Source organism: Camelus ferus, chromosome 10 (assembly GCF_009834535.1).
Source record: "Camelus ferus isolate YT-003-E chromosome 10, BCGSAC_Cfer_1.0, whole genome shotgun sequence".
In the NCBI taxonomy this organism is placed as follows: Eukaryota; Metazoa; Chordata; class Mammalia; order Artiodactyla; family Camelidae; genus Camelus; species Camelus ferus.
Window position 1 is genome coordinate 9,803,263 of NC_045705.1, and position 21,568 is coordinate 9,824,830.

At 44.6% G+C, this 21,568-nt stretch overlaps 1 protein-coding gene across 1 annotated transcript in view; it reads right to left on the bottom strand.

Moving 5' to 3' along the window:
- FAT3 (FAT atypical cadherin 3) overlaps nucleotides 1-21,568 on the bottom strand; it is a 188,290-nt gene that overhangs the window by 65,400 nt on the left and 101,322 nt on the right. The window contains 3 exon segments of the mRNA XM_032490429.1: nucleotides 17,243-17,476; nucleotides 19,778-19,931; nucleotides 20,954-21,150. Coding sequence (XP_032346320.1) covers nucleotides 17,243-17,476; nucleotides 19,778-19,931; nucleotides 20,954-21,150 — 585 coding nt within the window.

Here is a 21,568-nt window from a genome sequence, read left to right on the forward strand (position 1 = left end):
TGAAGGCAATGTGGTCCAGTCCTGGAAGACAGGAGACCTTGCTTGTAGCTCATGGCCTACCCAAGCTCTAAGCATGTACCTGGGTAAGCCACTTCATCTCACTGGGTTCTGGGGTCTTCAGTTTTCAAATGCTAGATCCCAGGTCAGTTGAGGTCTAAGATGATGTTCCAGCACTGATTCATTTCCAAATTACACTAATGGAGCTGGTTTTGTTTTTATTTCCAAAGGACTAACCCTCTCCTCCAACTGCCCCTTAAGCCACTGTGGGCATATGTGGGCTGAGTCACCAAAGGAGAAGTCCACCTTAAACCTGATGATGATGAGCTGTCGGAATCTTCAAGATGGGAAGAGAACTTGACACAGCAGACTCATACCATTGAGTTACATGTTCAGAGTTCACAGCAAGGCTTCTATACGTCAGTGAGCGATAACACCCACTGCTAGGATCATCCCCAAGGATCTCACCTAGTGTCAGAGTAACTCAGCTTCATATTTGAGATCATCAGAGGTGTTAAAATCAGCACCAAAACCAAATGGCCAGAGCAGCCAACACAGCAAGTACACCGAGATTTCTTTTTTTAACCTGGTCTTTAAAAAATGTTTCTCCCCTCCTGGTGAGGTCAAGCTCCCTGCGCTATGGAGCCTATGAGAGCTGTGTTCTTGCTGTGGGGTCTCAAGATGGCAGCTGCTGTGACTGTCAGAGCAGAGCCTTGTCTGTGACATTCACGCTGACTGAACAGGGTCTGGTCTGTAGGCAGCACACACACACAATGTGGGCTGGACTCAATTGCTGTAAATTGACTTTTATAAAGAGACTTGAATTTGTACAGCATAGATATCTGGGGAAAAAAATAACTTGAAACAATCTCAACAATCAGACTCTAGAAACACTTTTAATTTCGATCCTAATGACTTATTTTCCTACCAGCTCAATCGATGTATTCAGGTGTCTTAATTTATTCACAGTAACATGAACACCTTTTAAGTGTTTAGCTTATAACTTCTGACATATGTACACCTCCATGGAACCACCGTCCTCACTAAGATACAGAGCATTTCCATTGCCCCTTAAAGTTCCTTCATGTCCGGTGGCTGTCAGTCCCCCAGTCCCATGACCTAGACAATCTAGCAGCTTGTTCTGGAACCAGCACTTTCTCCTGTCTTCATTAATGCTGTTCATCAGTGCTTGAAATCCCAGAGATATATTTAGATTTCAGTCTTTATGACCCTGGTTTGGTGATTAAGGCACATTCTTATTTAAGCTCTAAGGATTGTCTCTCGAAGAAAAATGATAAACAAAGCTTTGGCTCTTGAATATGTCACTGCATTCCTTTGCAACGGCCTTATCCTTAAAAGATAGTTCTTTTGAGAAGCACTTTGGTTTTTGTCTTTCTCACAGGAGACCTTGGCCGTGACCCTCCCATTTAATAAGAATTTGTTGAGTGCCACCTATTTCACTGTCCTAGGCACCACATTGAGAGGAAGTGGAGACCAAAAGACACCTTCCCCAACTCTAGAAGCTTAGCAACCTGCCAAGGAATTACTTAAACTATTAACTATGTATTAAACTAATATCTAAACCATTAGTTTGGGGTTTCCTGGCCGTCTTCCTCTTCCTATCCTATTGGAACTGGAAGGCCAGGTGCTTCTGATTCTTCCTCTGAGACAGCTCTTGAATGTCTGTGGCCAGGTCTCACAGCCAGCTGGGCTCCCGTCCTCTCTCATCTACACTGTTGCAAGAGACTCCTGATGGCAAACTCAGACTCCATCCCCTCCCGGCTAAACTCGACCGGAGTTAAGTTCCTAAAACTCTGGGTCCAGTCCTGCCCCCGCTGTTCAAGATAGTCACCGACTTGCCACTTCTTAGTCAGAAGTAGAAACATTTGAGAATGGCTTCCGAGTCCTCTACAGTCTGGGTCCCCCCCCACCCCCCCGACCCCGTGTCTTCCTGCTCCACTTTTCTACTCCATCCCTCCTGAAGACACAAGCACGTTTACTCCTGCAGGCTCCACTCACACTTTCCTTTCTACTCAGAACAATCTCTTCCCTCCTTCCCTTGTCAAAATCCTACGTACTCTTTGCAGGATCTGCTTCCTTAATTTCCCCAGTTACTCTCTTCCCTGGGCTCCCTTAATGTTATTTTTGCATTATCATTACTTATATTTAGGTCCTCTCTCCCACTAGATTAGTGTATTTTTTAGGCAGAAGAACTGTGTCTTTTTTTCTTAATCCTTTCCACTTAATCCCCCCCCCCCCCCCAGTTATATTGCGAGAGCACTGACATACAGCACTGTGTAAGTTTAAGCATACAGCATAATGACTGGACTTACATCATGAAGTGATTATCACAATAAGTGTAGTAAACATCTGTCATCTTATATAGATACACAATTAAAGAAAAAGAAAAAAATGTTTTCTTTGTGATGAGAACTCAGGGTGAACTCCTAACAACTTTTATATTTAACGTACAGCAATGTTAATTATATGCGTCACGTTGTACATTACATCCCTAGTACTTATTTATCTTATAACTGGAAGTTTGTACCTTTTGATGGCCTTCATCCAATTTTCCCCACCCCCACTCCCTGCCAAGGGACTGTACCTTATTATCTTTGAACCCTGGTACTGAGCAGAGGGCCTGGCACACAGCTGGAGAGCAATGAATGTTGTTGAACTTCAGAATAAAAAAACCAAGGGACAAAAGCTGGTGTGTGAGGCTGCTAACACGAAAGAGGTAGGGGTGTTGTGCATGTTGCACTTAACTTGCCCTCCACAAATGCATGGGCCAAATAACTAGAGATACTCAAAAGGATGCAAGGAGGGGAAGTTAGGAATGTTTAATGTTGATGTTCATAAACATTCATCAATACATACAAAGCTATTGCTAAGTAGATGTTTGCATTTGTGAAAAATACTAGTTGCTACTCCATTTTCCAAGAATGAGGACTGGTTGAATAAGTTATAGGACATTCGTATCACAGAGTACTATATATATATCATCACATAAAAGTGTAAAAGAACATATAATGACACAGATATATGTTTGCAAGCCAGCGAAAAAGGCAGGTTATAAAACAATATCTAGTTTAGGGGCCCATGTTTGTACAGAAAAAGGTGGAAAAGGCAGAAGGGACTTCTGTCAAAACGGTAACAGTGGTTAGAATTGACTTTTCCTCCCTCCCTTTTTGCCTACCCTTCCAGATTTTACCCAGTGGGCACAGATCATGGTTGTATTAAGTAAAAGAACTAGCTCATGCATATAGGAAATAATCCTTTAGTGTCAATCTTGGAGAGTAGTTGAATTTTCAGGTTATTTTCCAGGCCAGTTAAATTCTTAACATACGGACTACTTGAAATAATTGTAGAAAAAGATGCTCGTGCGTTGAATAAGGATTCTTTTTCTGGATATTTCCATTCTTCGTTTTAGTTTGTGCTCAGAAAGACACTGAATTTACTTAGAAAGTTTTTTTTGTCTTTTGTCAAAGTTCTCATTATAAAGTTATTTCAAGGGCTACATTTTAAAAACAATTTTCACACTTAATCAAGCAGTAGAAGAAAATTGCTAGCCTGAATACTTCTCTCGTCTATTGGAGGCAAGTAAAATTCCATCACAGTGAAAAAGCTCAAACTGACTGCTCTTTTCTTTAAAATATGCCTTCAGATGATAGGAAATAAAACAGAAAGCTGGCATGAGGAGGTCAGTGGAATTGCAATTACTTCTGAGTTAGAAATGACTTTTAAATAGACTCTCTAATTATGTCTGTTTTAAGTGCCTTTTAAAAGTTTTTTCAGTGGGTGATAACTAACCCTGGCATGTTCCCACGGGCAGGATACCAACTCTGGGGGTCATTAGTCCCTTGGCTTTCTGAAGAGTCAGAAAAGAAAAGAAAAGACAGAAGGCAGCCCCAGTCAGAGTCGGGGAGGTCCTGACGGTACCATAAACTTCTTGGGGCCTTGGCAGTTGGGCTGGCACCAGCTCTCCTGGCTAGGGCCCGTGACATGATGTGAGATCCCACAGAACATAAAAATGCAGGGTCCTTGTTTAAAAAAAAGTTAACAAGTTAACTTATTTAAAACATAGAAACAGATCCACAGACATAGAAAACAAACACAATTCCTAAAGCGGGGAGAGGGGGAGGGATAAATTAGGAGTTTGGGATTAGCAGATACACACTGCTGTACATCAAACAGATAAAGGACGAGGACCCACTGTATAGCACAGGGAACTATATTCAATATCTTGTAACAAAGTATAATGGAAAGTAATCTGAAAAAGAATGTATGTGTAAATGTTTAACTGAATCACTTTGCTGTACACCTGAAACTAACACAATGTGTAAATCAACTATACTTCCATAAAAAAATGTTAAGAAGTCCAGTGCAGCCATGGGGGAGCATTAAGCCAACATGGGGCCCTTCTAAGCAGGGGGCCCTGTACAACTGCAAAGGCTGCACACTGATAAAGTCGGCTCCATTGCTGTGGCTGCTTTCTGTGAGCCCTCAAAAGCTGTAACTCATCAGGATATAAACTCTTCCAAGCATCTATAGCTTGGCATTCTGCCAGGTCTAGGGTAGTCAAGTATAAGTAAATGAGTCCATCAACCAAGTACTCAAAATTCCATCTCTGTTGGTGCACAGAACTTCCATGCAGCAACAGTAACACTAAAAATATTTTTGCATCATTGACTATGATGGATCAATTCATTCATCCATCCAACAGATATTCACAGGACTTTTGCCATACAGCAGGCATTGGGGATGCAAAGAAGAATGGATCACAGCCTCAAGTGTCTCCCATTTCTCAGGAGACAACCTATATATAGTTGATTATTGGAGAGTGAGGCCAAGGGAAGTTTTCCAGAGAAGGAAACAAATGAATTGAGCCATGAAGGAAAGACGGGCGTCGTCAGGAGCACCAAAGTGGGAAAGTAACAAGAAGAAAGGGCATTTTGGGTCATGTGAACATACGTGAAGTTAAGATGAATTGCAAGGTGCCCTCAGAAAAGGTCAGGGTTCGGTGTCGCTGAATTCTAAGTTTAGAATGGCAGGTCCCGAAGCTGTCTGTTTTGGGAGCCACTAGCAAGTTACCAGAGCTGTTATAAACAATTACAGGCAGAGTAAATGAAAAACTGGCATAAGTTTATGATAAATTAGCAAAGGGAGAAGAAGGAAGGTTGGAAGGAGAGAGATGGAGAGGGCGTATGGGTGGGAATCACTATATAACACGTGAGAAGTTATTCCAAGAGCTCCCCATGGATGATGGACAACTTAATTGTGCTTGTCAAGGAGGCTTCACAAGGAGAGATGATAGCGTGTATCCTGCAGCAAAGCTGATAAGCACACTCCACTGAGCCTCAACGCACCCTGCAGAGGCATCAAGGCAAAGCTGGGGGGTCCAAAGCGATGCTCAGGGGTAGGTGGAAACTCCCCCAGTCACGCCGGCACTCCCTTAAACCATCCTCTGCATTGCTGCGTGTTGGATAAGGAGTGATCCAACTGAGCGGCTCAGAAGCCTGTTACTGACCTGTGGCATCTCTGGATGAGGCTGTGTGTGAGCTGGGGAGCTCATGGGAATAAATTATTGCGATCAACTGTTAGAATTCCCTGCCTGCGGGCGCCTCCTGAAACACTTCACTAAAATAGCCCCTTTCTGAAAGGAATTAGCTGTTTCATTTGACAACTGGTGTTTTGACCCCTCTGCTTGGAAGAAACTGGATTTTAAAAAGAGTAATAATAACAAATTGTGTATGTCCAATGCAAAGAGTCCTACACAAGGCAGCAAGGTCTACTAGAGGAAAAAAATATATATATATATATCTATATATATATATATATATATAGATATATAGATATATATAGATATATTCAGCTCTCTCCCAGACTTTCTGAATCAGATTTTGGAGATGGAGCCCTTGCTTGTTGGTTTATTTTTGTCTGTTTATTTTTAAAAGCTCCCAAGGGGATTCTGATGTACAGCCAGGGCTGACAACCAGTTTGTCTGATTTTTGTGCATGATTTTATTTCTGCTGCTGATCCTGGATTTGAGAGGGAGTGGTTCCCAGGGCTCTAATCAACTGAAGGCATCCTATTTTCTTGGACATAGGGGAGGTCACTTTGTTTTCCTAAATTCAGCCCCGTGTGACAGAAGTCATTTGCATGGTCTCCAGGGGGACTGGAGACGGGGATTTCCAGCCTCTAAGGAGGATTCCAACACGAGGGAGTCTGGGTTGTGTGTGTGAAAACCCCTGAGGAAGGAATCCACACATGTCCTAGACATGACAGTCAGGAATTAAGGTGGAATGTCTAATTAGTTCTTCCAATAACTTGCAGAAAGCACATAGTGGGTGGCTGGTGACACAGAGATGAAGGGGCCAACCGTCCAGGAGCTCATGGTCTGGAGAGGACACAAGGATTTAATACCTCACTTTGCCTGGGGGGAAGAGGAGTTCAGAGGGGTTGGGGAGCTTATTTAAGGTCAGACAGACAGTAAGGGTTGGAGCTGGGAGACTGGATCTGGTCTCATCCCAAAGCCACTGTGTGATGTCACTTCCCAAAGGGACAGGATGATGTGACCCAGAGGTGACGGGGCGTCACAGTCTGCCATGTCGCCGCATGAACTGCAGAAGATGTCCTGATGCTGGTGGGAGGTGAAGAATCAGTGAGGGGCTTACCGGGCCCTGGAGCCCTTTCCTCAGGGCCACTATCCATTTTACAGATGCCCTGGGAGGAGCTGCCAAAACGTTTTGAAAACTCAGTTTCTCCATCTGCAGGCGGGAGTGTCAAGGTCTGTTCTAGCCATAGCAAGATTACATGTGTAAGGGTTTGGGACTCTCCGGAGAAAGCCTTCAAGCGTAAGATTGTCTTTTTTTGATATCTGCCATAGACAAAGGGCTCCGGCCATAATGTGCTCCAGAGAATGGCTCATGTCTCTGTTTTTTTGGGAATTATTTTGTTTTTATGGACATTTTAATAGTCTTTCAGCTGCTTTCAAAAATTTAATACTTCAGAAAATAACAGAGCTTTGGGGAAGAAAAAAAAACATTAAATCATTGATCAGTGCAGCTTAGAGGTAACAATTTCAAAGGCGCGAGGAAAGACAGAGAACAGGTAATACTGAAGAGCAGACAGGTGATGTCAGAATTGAGTCCCCCTCAAAACATCTTCGGATGGAAATTACTAGAGTAGAGAAGAGAGCGTTACACGGACGTGTCAGGATAGCCTCTTTTTAGACCCAGCTCTGCCACTGACGAAGTCATCTTGGGTAAGTCTCTTTATCGCGGGGCCTCAGTTTCCTCCTTAGAAAAAGAGGGGTTTCACTGGATTTTGTCTCAGAGCCTTTCCAGTGTAACATCCCAAGACCCTCAGGGACCACGGTTCACAGAGGGAGGGGCCTAGCACCCCGGGGAGAACCCATGGAGCCCCGAGAACAGCGGTGAAGAGCAGTCAGCAGCTGTTAGGTCCTCGCTCAGCCCCTGCCCACGTCCCAGCAGCTGTGTCCCCAGCTCGGCTGAGCTGCTCCTCCCGGAGGGAAGGCCCCATCTTAACTGCCACTGAGCCACACGAGCCCTTCGTCCTCACAGAGCAGAGCCCGGGGAAGGATCACGGCTGCAGTGGGGAGCTCAAGGCTACACGTGTGGAATTCAGGAGGCCCATGAACTTGCGTGGGGCACTAGCTTGCTATTGCGCCACGCCACATGCCCCTGGAGCTTAGCAGCAGAAAACAACAAATATTTAGGGTCTCAAGGTTTCTCTGGGGCAGAACCCAGGCCTGGCTGAGCTGGCTGTCTGTGGCTCAAGGTTATACGTGAGGTTGCAGCCAAGCTGTTGGGCAGGGCTGCCCAACATCTGAAGGCCCCAGGGGAGGTGGGGGCGGGGTCTGCTTTCAAGCTCACTCGTGCAGCTGATGGTGGGCCTCGGTCCCCCGTCATGTGGGCCTCCCCCACGGCTGCCTCACCATATCCTAGCTCTCTGCCCCAGGGTGAGAGAGTGGGGGGGGGGGTCTTTGCACTGAACTGTGTCCCCCCAACCCCGAAATCGAGGTGTTGAAGACCTAACCCCCAAGATGACTGTATTTAGAGACAGGGCTTCAGGAGACAGTAAGGTTACAGAGGTCATAAGGATGGGGGTCCTAATCCAACAAGTCTGGTGGCCTGTAAGAGGAGGAAGAGAGAGAGAACTCTTTCGTTCTCCACTGCACATGTGGTCTCGTATAAGTACCCTGAGCTGACATCCAGCCTCCAGAACTGTGAGAAGGTTAATTTCTGTTGTCCAAGCCACTCAGTCTATGGCATTTTGTTCTGGCAGTCCGAGCAGAGTAATGCAGAGAGCATGCCCAAGAGGGGAGTCACAGTCCCTCTGTAACCTAATCCCAGAAGTGATACCAGCCATCACTTCGGCCACATTCTATTCATCAGAAATGAGTCAGGAGTCGGTAAGTCCAGCCAACTCTCTAGGAGAAAGACGTGAATACCAACAGGTGGGGGGTCATTGGGGTCATCTTAGTGGCTGCCTACCACAGAGGGGGAAAATCTGCCTTTTTAAAAATTGAAGTATATAGTTGATTTACAATGTTGTGCTAGTTTCAGGTGTACAGCACAGTGATTCAGTTATACACATATATACATCTATACATCTATTCTTTTTCAGATTCTTTTTCATTATGGGTTATTGTAAGTTAGTGATTATCCTTCCCTGTGCTATATATTGGGACTTTGTTGTTCTTCTATCCTGTATATAGTAGTTTGTATCAAAAACTTACATTTTAATTGTCATTAACCTCTAACTGGATTGAACATCACATTCAGTTACAGATGTAGGCAACAGATCACGATAGGATGGGCAGCACCTGTGATTCTGCAACCGCAGCTGTTTCCACACTATTTTACAGTTGTGGTGCATGCCCCTGCTTACCTCTGTGCAAAAGATACACGTTGTGGGATCTACTGTGCCAGATCTTGTAATTTACTGTACTATGGCAGAAATTCATATGAATATATAGGGTTTTTTTTTCCCAATATACAGTCTTATTTTTATTTTATTTTTTAATGTATATACTTTTTACCGACATAGAGTCAGTTTACAATGCTGTATCAAGTTTAAAAAATATTTGGAGACACCCATTTCATTGGTAACCTTTTGGATTTTTTTCTCAATTGTAAAGCATTATCCTGAGAAGCGATCTGTAGGTGTCACCAAACTGTTAAAGTATTCGTGACACAAAGAGCTTAGGAATTCCCAAGCAAGCGGTTCTCCCGAGTGTGGTCCTGGGAGCAACAGCATGAACACCCCCTGGGAATTACTCTGAAATGCCCAGGAGCAGGTCTCCTCCCAGACCTGATCAGAAACTCCGGGGGTAAGTATAACTTCCTACTTTAACCAGTCCTCTAGCTGACTCTGGTGCACACTGAAGCCTGAGAACCACTTCTCAAAGAAGATAGGTCTAGAGTTCAGTGTCTAGAGTCTCTCATTCAAAGTGTGTAGTCCAGTGACCACGTTTTGAGAAACATCGCCCTCAACAAAAACGTAACTATTAGCTGGAGACCTGTTAACCCAGCCTCCTTTGGCCCTGCCACTAAGTAGTTTGTCTTTCAGGGCAAGTTAATCCTTCAGGGTTTATTCATATGTTAAACAGAACAATAAAAAAAACCCTGCCAACTTGCAGGGTTGTTGTGAGAAGTGGAAATAATGTATCTGCGGTACTTGGCACAGTGCCTGGGATGTAGCGGAGGCTCAAAAAGTCAATGTTATTAGCCAGACTACAGTTGCTGTCATTTAACATGGTTACCAAGCCCCAGTCTTGCAGGGTTTAAGAACAGGAGAGAAGAGACACACACACAAACAGTTCCACGGATGGAAAATCCTGAGCGGCTGCTAGGAGCTAGAGCAGGAGACCTGGCTGCACAGGAGGCAGATGTGGCCAGCGTAGTTCCTGCCTTCCTAGTCACTCTAAGGTGAGCCTCTCTCACCGACCCTTTGTGGTGGGCAAAGCAAGCATCGCTCTCATCAAACACTAGAGAAGACAAAACAGCCTGAGGGAGGCCAATGACTGGCTCAAGGTCACACAGCTTGCACACAACAGAGGGCACTAATCATCCAGGGCTTTCCTCACGCCCATGTGACTGCTGGATCAATCTGGTTACTAGATATGTCTCTTAGGGACATCCCCATGGTCTGATCTGCAGGGTCCAGAGGAGGCTGGGGGGCTGGCTGAGCTGGGGAATGAGGCTGCCACGAAGCTGTCTCCTTGGGAAGTCCAAAAAAAAAAAAAAAAAAAAAAAGGCAGGCCCCTTGGATGGCTCCACTGTGGGATACGGATACAACCGACTTCCTCCAGACTTCACAGACTGCCCCTCCTCTCTGTCCCACACACCCGGGTACCAAAGGCCGAGACAAAGGGATGCTTCAGAATTTACCTCCTCTGTCAGGCATGACTTTTTGGTTTTTTTGCTTTTGCTTTTGGGGCCCAGTGCAAAGGTAACATATTCAGCTACATCCTTCTGAGGGTACATGCTGAATGTCTGCTTTCCTCCCTGAGACTAGAGAGTGATGATGAAAGATTTAAAATCAAACTTCATTACAGGGACCTCCATGAGACCAGAAGGGTGAGAAGGAGAATGCTTAAATTCGAACACCAAAACAGGAGTTGAAACTCTGGCCTTCAAATCAAAGGTAGGCAAGAGCTCCAGGTATAGACAAGCATTTCTTTGCCAGGTGGCGGCAGCTGCATCAAGTCCACCGTGCTTCACTGTGCACTTAACTCATCTCGTAGCTTTTCTTTTCATGGCTCCAACGAGTGGCAGACACACAAGGCTCGGACATGTCAGAAGAGGCAAGGAACCACTGGAGAGGGTCATTTAAAGTGGTTTGGTCAGAAAGATCTCTGTTTAATAACCCTCAGTGGTTATTTCCATGAACAATTCCTCTCAGATAAATAATTTCCTGCTCCTTCATGAGAAGCTGCACTCTCAGAGCAAACAATGCTCCGAGACACTGGGCCAGCACTGTGTTCTGACAAGATCTGTGATTTGGAAAGGCAAGTTCATTCCAGCTTCTGCCCCATGAGAGCACGGCACGGGGGTCACGATGCCATCTATCTCCCTCATGAGAAGACGCAGAAAATGAATCCCCAACCTGGACAGCAAGAGTCCATTCAACAGCGAGTGACCGTGCAAGACTAAGGAAGCCGCGGGCCGTTCGAAGACCAACACTTGGGTAAACACGGAAAAGTTCTGTCAAGAGCTACGTTTCCTCTGCCTCTTTCTTGTTCTCTGTTAATGTGAGGATCCAGCTATCATTCTAGACGACTGTGAGAGAATTTCTCACATTTTCCCCGAATGTAGTGCACATCACTGATCTCTATAACCCATCCCCTACGGAGCCCGCAGGGCTGAGGGATCCCTCTTCCCCGTCTCTGGGTGACTCCGTCTCGCATCGCCTCTGGCCCCGGAAACTAACTCCCTGCGCGGACCTCGGGGCACCGGGCCCAGCCCAGGCCGCCACGTTAGCCTCCTTAGTTGACAGAACGTGTCACCACGTGGAGGGTCTGAGGGCCGCTGTATGCCTCCCAGTGGGTTATCCTCAGCATCCCCCTCTGAGTTTCTTCCTTTGAGTGTCAGGTTTTTTTTGGTTTCTTTCTGCTTCTCTCGTTCCTTTCATTTCTAGGGTCAGGTGGTCTCCGTTTTGCTGAGGCGAACCCTCCCTGTCCATGTTAGTAATGCCACCTCCTCCCGCCTCTTTGGGACCTGCTGGGGCAGTTGTCTGCTCCTGCTTTCATCGCTGCAGAGCTCACCAAATAGCCCACAGTCCCTCCTCCATCTCCAGGCTCCTCTGACTGGTTCTGGGCAGTGGACAGCGTGACGTGGGTCTCTCTCAGGCTGAGGCAGGAAGACCCGGTGGGCCTCCCCCATCCCTCTCTTCTGCTGCAGTGACTTTGGGCACCAAGGGTCACCAAGAGGGTGCTGACGAGATGGAGGGGCCCGATCTCCACATCACTGAATGGACTCATGCCGGCCCGCACTTCACATGGGCAAGAATTAAACTTGGGCTGTGCTAAGCCACTGAGATTTTTCAAAAGTTACCTTGGTCTATTGAAGCCTATCTTGGCTCATACAATCCTCATCCCTCTCTCTCTCTCTCTCTCTCTCTCTCTCTCTCTCTCTCTCTCTCTCTGTCTCTACTGGATCTTTTACCCCCTTCTTGCCTACCCAAGTTCAAGCTCCAACATTTAAAACCCAACTTAAATTCTAATACCACTTTGTGAATTCTTCCTGAGGTGTCCCACTTCGAAATTCATTGTTCATGTCTTCACGTTCCCAGAGAGGCCGTGCTAGCATTCACACGTGCTTACTGATCCTTACAAAATCCCTACTTTTGCACCTGCAACTCTATTACATTTATTACAACTTCCTCTGAATGTTCACTTGGGCTTGCCTGTTTCTCACAATGACTGTAAACCCCTGGAAGGCAAAACCTCCCTGCTTTGTCATGATTAGCAAACTTGCTATCTTTATTCTGATTTTTTTCTGAAGGGCTGTATTTAATTCCCTACGTATCTCCAGCTTTTCATCTTTCTACACCAGGTCCGACTTCAGGCCCCTGGTGCTACTTCTGTTCCCGCAGCTCCTTCACCTGGCACCCGAGCTGGAAACCTTGTCTAGCCTGTCTATCTTGCCTTTAATCCATTCAGTTGCCAAAATGGACAGATTTCACATCTAAAAATCTCTCATCTGCTCCTTCCTTTTAAATCCTAAAGCTCCTGCGTGAATTTTGGCCCTCATGGTCTTTCTCAGTACCTTCCTGGGAGCTTTCCTCACACCGATTTTAGAGGCTCCCATCAGATTAGCATTTCCAAAACCCAGACCTGGTGAATTTCTTTTCTTCTGAGTGCTCAGTGGTTCTTTTCCACTCATCGGTTTAAGCACACAATTCCTGGCTTGGTGAACCACCACGATCAGGCCCAGATGCCTTCTCTCCTCTCACTACCTCCTCTGTGTCCTCTCAATGTTCCTCCTTGTGACCATGCAACGTTCTCCCAACTGTTCAGTTGGGCCCACATTTTCCCAGCTTCGCGACTTTATCCCTCTGGTTCCCATCTTCCTGAATGCCTTCCTCCTTCTGCTGGACGAGATCCCATTCATCCTGGGAGCTCTGCCTTTTCTGCAAGGTCTGTCTGTGTGCTCCTGATTCCTGTCCTTCACCACTGCAGAGAACCTGGGCCTGTCGCCGCACACTCTTCATACACTTCCTTCTGTAATGCCTGCCACCTAGCTGCTCACTAAATAGAGTGGAAATTGAATGGAATGGAAATTGAATGGAAAATAACTAATGTGTATTACAAGCCTCCAAGTTTCTCTGAAATCCCTGAAAGAAGTTCTAAACCTTGCAGGACATATTTTGCATGAAAGGAGCAAGTGAGTTGCTCATTAGAACATTTCCCTGCTTTATGTCCCTGATCCATAAGAGGAAAAGTATGCCCTTTTACATCTCAAATATCTGGACATTGGCCTCTCAATAAATCATGTGCTCTGGCATATTTTCCAGGGCAAGTTTACATTTTATTTCTATGTCCTTTTGCCTAAAATGGTCACATATTTTAGCTCTGATCTTCATGCCGGCATATTCCCTTTCCCAGCTTAAAAAGATCCTCAAAATTGAGAACCTGGACACAAATCTGACCTTAAGAGGTAGAATAAATAGTAAAACATTAACCCCCAAGAGGTGGTGCAACAAAAGGTCTCCTCATCTTTACTGAAAGGATTACATTTTTATCAATGTTAGGTCATAAAGTCATGTCATTCATTCGTGGGATTGGGGATGTTCCCATTTTACAGGACAACTAAGAATTTAATGCTAAAATCTAGACAGTTGTGATACTATTTCTTAGAACTCATGAAATGGGTGCTAAAATGAGCTTGCCCTCCTCTGTTTTTATTTTATTCCTGATCTAGGCAGTTACTCTAACATTAGTGTTGGTTCAGTATGAATTATGAATTCAGCATAGGGAAGAGTTGTTTTGTTAAAAGCAATAATATTTTTTTAAATCAGAAAATCAGGATATGAAAGGATAGCAGGTCATTGTAAGAGTTTGGAATTTAGGAAGCGATGGAGTCAGATTTCAGATTAATGTATCTTTGTCTTTTGTTGACAATTTATACTGATTTAGTATACACTGGAACAAAATGCTGATAAAATCGTTTGTAACTTTAGGTAAAGGGATATGTTTAACAAAAGAAGTTTCATGAACCAAAAAGCCCTGTCACTGATACAAATGGAGCCAATGCTCCTCACTAGGATGAAGAACCAGTTAGACAACTTGGATGGCTCTCAAGGGAAGGATGCTGAGTGAAAGAAACCAATTTCAAAAGGTTACAAACCATGTGATTCTAGGGAAGCAACATTTTTGAAATAACAAAATTATAGATATGGAGATGACTGGTTGCCCAGGGTTAGAGATGGGATGGAAGTGCGGGGAGGAGGGTGGGTATGGTTATGAAAGGGCAGCAGGTGGATGAATGAAGGTGGTGGCAGCTACATGAAGCTGCACGGGAAATAAAACTGCACAGAACTACACACAGACACGTGCGTGTGCACACATGCACCAAAATCTGAGTGTACCAGTTATGCAAGACGTTATCACTGGGATAAAATGCGGGGTGTGAAAAGTACATGCCACCTCCTATACTTTTTTCTGCAACTTCCTGTGGCCCTATGATAATTCCAAAATAAATTTTTTTTTTTTAAATCAGGTTATTTCCTTGTCATTATACAGAAAGGGACTATGAAGTCAGGTGGTAACATAAGTAAGAAAAATGGCTGGGGGTTGGGGGCGTGAGAACAGGCTGCCAGCAAGGAGCAGCTGCTATTAAGCTTCTACCACTGTGGGACTGTGTGTCTGTTATTGCTGAGTCTCTGAGTGCTGTTTTTAGAAAAGGCCAAAAACTGAAAGCGCAAATAAATGTCTCCCGACTTTTCTTGACAATTAATTCAAACTTTTTTGAACACTGGATATAAGCCGAACTAAAGATACTGGAGGGCTGGAGTCAGTCTTAACCATTCATGTGTAAACTCTGCTTCAAGCCAGAGGTGAATCTGGTCCCCAGATGAATCGCCCACTGACAACCTGGTCGTCTCAGGACGTGACTCAGGGTCCTCTGTACTGCCTTACAGAAGACCAAGAAGTGGGGTCTTCTGAGAACACATTAGTGTTCTGATCAGGCCACTAATGAGAACGACGAAAGCCCCAGGTCGCTGACACCCAGGGGCTCTGGAGGACGTGGGCTGGATCACAGCTCAGACTGACGCCCCTGCTGCTGAAGTCCCCCTGCACGCTCTGACCAAGACCTCCATGTCCACCGCCTCAGCTTGGTGCCAGGCTGCAGTAGCTGCTCAGTCTGGGTTTTTAGAGGTGTTCATTTGTTCTTCTTCAGCCATTTTAGTTCTTTTCTTTTATTTTTTTTTTAAAGCTAACTGAGTTCTACAAAAACTGAGACAATGACCCAGAATCTGGTAGGTACCCTACGCTCGAGTTTCCCAAGGCGGATACCGTGGCCCTGTGAACGTGCTTCACGTGAGCAGCACTCATCACCTCTGTGTCTGTTTGATGCTCTGAATGTAAGCCTTTTGCTAATTAGTGCAAATGAGCAGGGGGAGGTGCTTACTTACGATAAGATAAGTTACTCTGCTTTGGTCTTTTAAAGGCTTTATCGTCGCTGCCCTGCTAACACCCAGAGTCTAATCATCCCTTCTTCTCCAGCTCCCAACCTGGACCGCTAGCTTCGGAGAGGTGAGCAGGGGGACAGAGCTAACTGCATACTCTTCACCCCCACCACATCCGTGAGCCAGTAACACCTCCCCACCCTCCCTGGTCTGAAATATCACGTGCATCAGACTCATGTCTTCAAGCTCTAGTGGGTACAGCACACCCAATTCCTTCAGGAAGGAGTGAGCAGAAAAATTCCAATTTTTGAAAATTGAAATTCTAATAAAAATTTTTTTTTAATCTTTAAATTTCATCTGTGGCCCAAGTACAGATACTCAAAGTCAAATATAAATTCGTTTGCATGATTTCTGTCCTCTTCTCCCCCAAAGTCTGCTAACAAGAGTCCAGAAAATGTTTTCTCTAATCTTCCTTGATAGAAGCATATTTGTACATATGACATAATTATAAATCAATGAAAGAGTCTTTTCTTGTTTACCATTTTTTTTTACCAAGCTTTGTAATATGCAAACTTTTAAAGGGTTGGTTCTCAGCCTCAAAAATTATGCTAATGAGGTAAGAGTAATAATTCTAAGTGTAGCCACTAATTTCTCTAAGGGGAAATAAGCAGAGACCCAGAGCTCTCTGTTTGTTTTCAACTAATTACCATGTATTTACTTTTCCATTAGTCCAATAATTTTTCTTTCAATTCATTATTAAGCAATAAGACACTGAATTACATAAAGGCCTGTTTAGCATAGCAGACACACCCCATCGTTCCCCAGTCCTCTGATTTACAGCTCTTAAAATGCAAGACCAAGAGGCTGTCTATGTGCCCTTCCGTATTTATATTCCATCACACAGTCACCTCAATAACTTATGCATTCTCAGAAGGACTACCTAGCAATTAACTCCGGTCTTTTCTAACTCACCATCTCATTATGGAAAGTGGATTTGAACACAAACTTTATTAGCAACTTTCGATTCTAATTCCAGCACTTCCCCACCACCACCCCCCACCCCACCTAGTAACATCAGTTCATAGGACCAAAATACTCCAGAATATGGCAGTTAAAAAAAAAATCCACATTGGACTGGCAGCATATTTAGTAATTGGTCTTTGCTCTGTGGGGCACTATCATAAATCGAGATAGTCATATTTCAGCTGAAGCATGGGATGCAATTCTTTGTAGAAATGGAAATGAATTCTCCCCGCCACACAGCACAGCATTTTAACTATGTTCGGGGGGAATGGGCAAGTAAGAAAGGTATCATTTTTATTCCAAAGGTTGAATCCCACCCCCCCAAACTAAAACTCTTCATTAAAAGACAAAGAATTCATAGCATTGCTTCTTCAAACCCTAGAAAGAGGAGGGAAGACGCCTTGCAGAGTTCTCTTGTGCATCTGAAACTCAACGGAAGAGCTGAAACGTGGACTAATGGACAGGTTCCCATGGGAAAGGGCCCGGTGAACTGATGAAACTAATGGATGAGTAGCACCTGAAGATGTGTCAACTGTACAAACAGGGATGTTTGTACCTGACTTACCAACATCGGGATCCACTGCCTGAACTCTGGTCAACAGAGCCTTGGTGGCCGTGTTCTCATAGACACAGGCGTGATAGTGGCCGGAAGAAAACACCGGGGGGTTATCGTTCACGTCCTCCAGGATCAGGCGGATGTCAGACTGGCAGAACCTGCCACCCCCGTCGGTGGCCCTGGCAATGAGGCTGTACGCAGGGACCCTCTCTCGGTCCAGCAGAGCCAAGGTTTTTAACTCACCTGTGAAAATAAGTGGCCTGGCTTTTCAAAGACTATCTTTGATGAGCAGAGAATCAATGACATACAGGATCCCCAGTACAGGAAGGACTGCTGACTTTTGGCTCAAGTGCCTCAAACTTTGAAAAACAGAGCAAGTTCAATTTTTTTAAGTATCAGGGGAAAATGTATGGGATTCTGGATGCAACAAAAAGCAAATTGCATGAACTTCCAGTGGATTAATCCCACCGTGAAGCCTCTTGTATCGGGGATTCCTTCTTTTGGCAACATGGAGAAAGCTCCACACCATGTTAAACCTCTCAAGACCTGCTCTGGAGATGGCTGTGTTTCTGGATTTCTGCTGTATTTCCAGAAAAAGCGTGGAGAATGGACCAATATCCTTAGTTCTCTGATGCTCCATCATGACAACCATCTGTAGACCCAGAAGGGGCCGTCTCTCTCCTTCCAGATACTTAATATCTTTTTACTCCATCTTCAAGGGGAAAACAAATAGTCAAAACAGGCTGGCTTCAGCAGATGGAGGTCACGAAGGAGTCCCACAGTGACGGGTGGACCCCCCTTTCTGTGTCTGCTGGAGGAGGGTGCCGGTGGAGGAATATTTGAGAAGCTGGGAGCAGCAACATTTATCAGCCAACACGGAGGGAGATTATGTCTGTATTTTAACCACTGGAATGGCTGTCCTGGTCCTGGGTGTCAGCCTCCCTGGAGATTGTGTTGTTGTTTATTTACATTTCAAAGGCTAATGGTAATAAGCACAGGGGCAGGCCTGAATAAACATTGTTTGGTGAAAAGCAGGACTCATGAAATATTATTATGTACTCTCCAGTAAAATTTGGATACGTCATTGGGATGAACCCATCTTTACTTAGGAAGCGGTTCCTCCTAGGGCTTCCTGACTGCAGCCCTTTCTCAAACACAGGCTGGATCGGTTCTCTCTCCTCAAAAACATCCAGTGATTTTTTTTCATTTGGGCATTCAAGGCCCTCCACAATCTGACCTAAAGCTGTTTTTCCCTCCACTTTCTCACAAGCCTTCACAGGCCGTTCTGTGGCACATCTGAGCAGGGACAGTGTTGGGCCTGGCGTTCCCTGGATGTGCCATGTTCTCCGCCCACGGGGCCCCCATGTCTGGCAGAGTCCTGCTTGAACTACTAGCATCCTGGCTCACTTCAAACACCGGTTGTTTTTAAAGACAGTTTCCTCTTCCCTTTCATCAGAATATTAGCTCCTTCTTCCTCTGTGCCCAGACAGAACTCTCCTGATATCTCTCCCAGGCACTCATGTCATTCTGCCTTTCATTGTTATAATTGTCATTTCTGTGATTATTATTACGGACTTACTGCTCTGTCTTCTCCACCAGGTTACAATATTCCTCGGGCCTGGTTTGTTTTGTTCATCTCGGAGTCCATCACAAATATCCTATAGAGAGCCTTTAGGTCTAGCAGTTACTCAGTAAAAGTTGGCTAGTGAATAAAAAATGTCCAGCCCTATATAGCCAAGTAGTACATTGCTATGTAGCTAAGTGCCTCCCAGTAAGATATAGCAGACACAGGAGAGGGCTGGGGAGGAGTCAACACCTTCTGGAGTCTAGTAATTAGTCACTGTTCATTAGGACCAACACAACGCTGGAAATACGCAAGTTATTCAATCTGCACATTTCATTTAAAAATTGCCAGTGGATGGACCATCCAATACACAACACTGAACTAATTTACTTCCATAGAAAATGTCTTTCCATTGGCTTTGGCCTTCCACGCGGGTATCTGCCTTTAGTATACATAACCTTTCACCTTATACATTTTACCTCCATATATAAGCAAATCTGGGGGCTCATAGCTTTGGAGAAACTAGGCAGGAATGCTTAATAAAAACCAGACAAGTGTGTTAACAAGCATTGAGAAGGGACCCAAAAGGGATTTCAACAGGGCACAACTCTCCTACTATGCACTGCTGTCTGGCTTGTGTGAGAACCTGCATTTGTGATACAACCCTAATTACACTCTTTATAGCGCAGCTGCTTTAACTCATGGATGGGAGGAAGAACAGGGGCAAAGAGACACGCCTGATTTCTTGGTGCTAATAAATGCAGGTAAAGTCAGGGCAAGTTTTATTTATAAGACAAATGAAGCTTGTGTCCTGCAGACACCATGTGCTACTAGTGTTTCTTAAGAGTCCAAGGCAGCAGCAGGGCATCGCAGGAGGGTTCTTGTATACTAACTGCCCCCTGGTGATGAGACCGGATGAGGGTTTAACTTCTCTCATGGATTAACAATGGCATTTACCCAAAGAATAAATTTTCCCTTACCACTTTCTGGATCTAGAAAAAATTCGTTGTTTCCAGATCCATAGAGTGAGTATCGTATCTCTCCATTGGATCCAATATCGGCATCCTTGGCACTGACCTTCAGGATGATTTTGTTTGATGGGATGTCTTCGGGAAACAATGCTGTATATGCAAACTAGGCAAAGGTAAAGTAAAGTAATTAAATCATTGGTATTTGTGGAACAATTGTCATATTGAGCATTATAAATGATTTCCATAGAAATGCATTCATATAATTTACCTTCAGCTATTTTTTTCCTTTAGCACAGAATCACCTTACACTATGTGATGAAACACAGACTATCTCTTGCCCTGCCCCTCCCACGCTCATTCATTTAACAAATGCTGATTGAGCACCGGCTACTGAGATGCTAGGAGTACAATGTTGAAGAAGAAAGACAAAAATCCCTGCCCCGGTGGAAACCTGACACACATCACATATTGATCATGTGCCTCTTTTCTGTTAAGCACCAGTGAGTCCTTGGGACCCTTCAACTCTTTAAAGAGCCACTGATAACACTTAGCATGAATCTGAGAGATTAAACCTATCTGCAAGGCTTTTCTGAGCTGCAGAACACCAGTATCATCTCTCCGTCCACACGGTAAGGAAAAGGTAAGTGAAGGGTGATTTAACTTTGGTAAGAAACAAAATAAAATTGAGTCCTGGCACCTTGCACTGGCTGTCATGCTTTGAGCTGTGGTAGAAAGGTCACTGCATGAGGAGCCTAGAGCCCCAACCTCATTCCCAACATCACTACCAGCCAGCTGTGTCCACTTAGACAAAAAAAGGATTCATACCTTCGAGTGGTCCACTTTTCTTTTATGAAATCAGTGGTTCAGACGGAAAAAAATCATCATGTCCTTCATGATTCCTTCAACATTTCATTTTAAGATTCATGGTGTTATTTTTTGTCTGTTTGGTTTTTTGGAGGGCAGAATTAGGTACCCGACGATGTTACCTATATTCTTTCCATGTTTATCATATTTCTACCTAGAGTCCACTTCCTACCCTCTTATATCTAATTGGAGCTCCCTAGTTAAGGTGATAAGGGCAGAAATTAGCCTGGCCTTAAGGAGAAAAGTGAAATGGGATTTGGCCTAATTCTAGAGACGCACAGCAAAAAGCAGTGTTGTATCCGGCGTATCCGCAAATCTTACCTGCTCGCACACGGGGCTATTGTCATTCACGTCACTGACAGTCACTTCCACCATGGCCTGTGTGACAAAGAGCCCGTCGGTGGCAGTGATATTGAGGAAGTAAATGTCTTGTTCTTCTCTGTCTAGAGGTCTCTTCACATAGACCTTCCACTCGCTCTGCACCAGGCCCAGGGCGAACCTTCCTCGGGGGTTCCCTCCTGCAGTGAAAAAAGAGTTTTTGAAGATGTGCAATGAAAAGCCTTGATCTCCACCTACAGGGAGAGGCCTATGCGAGGTCATCCACGTGCCCCTATCATTTATAGTGGAAAAAACTGACACTTCCTTCCTTTTGATTCTCCTGCAACAAAGCATGATATTTATATGCTTGGCTTGTGTGGAAAGTAAAACAGTAACTTTCCAAGAGAATAAAATGCACTCAGAGAAGCTAGATATGATCTCTTGTTTAGTTCCCCTTAAGGACAATCAAATTCAAACTGTGAACAATCTATCTTCTTCTCGGGATGATGCAATTGTCTTTCCACTTTGTCTCAAGAGAGAATGTAATACACTACAGCTCTTGTTACCAAGACAGTTTCATTAGCTGTTGATTATGCAATCAAGGAAAGCAGTCAGTTC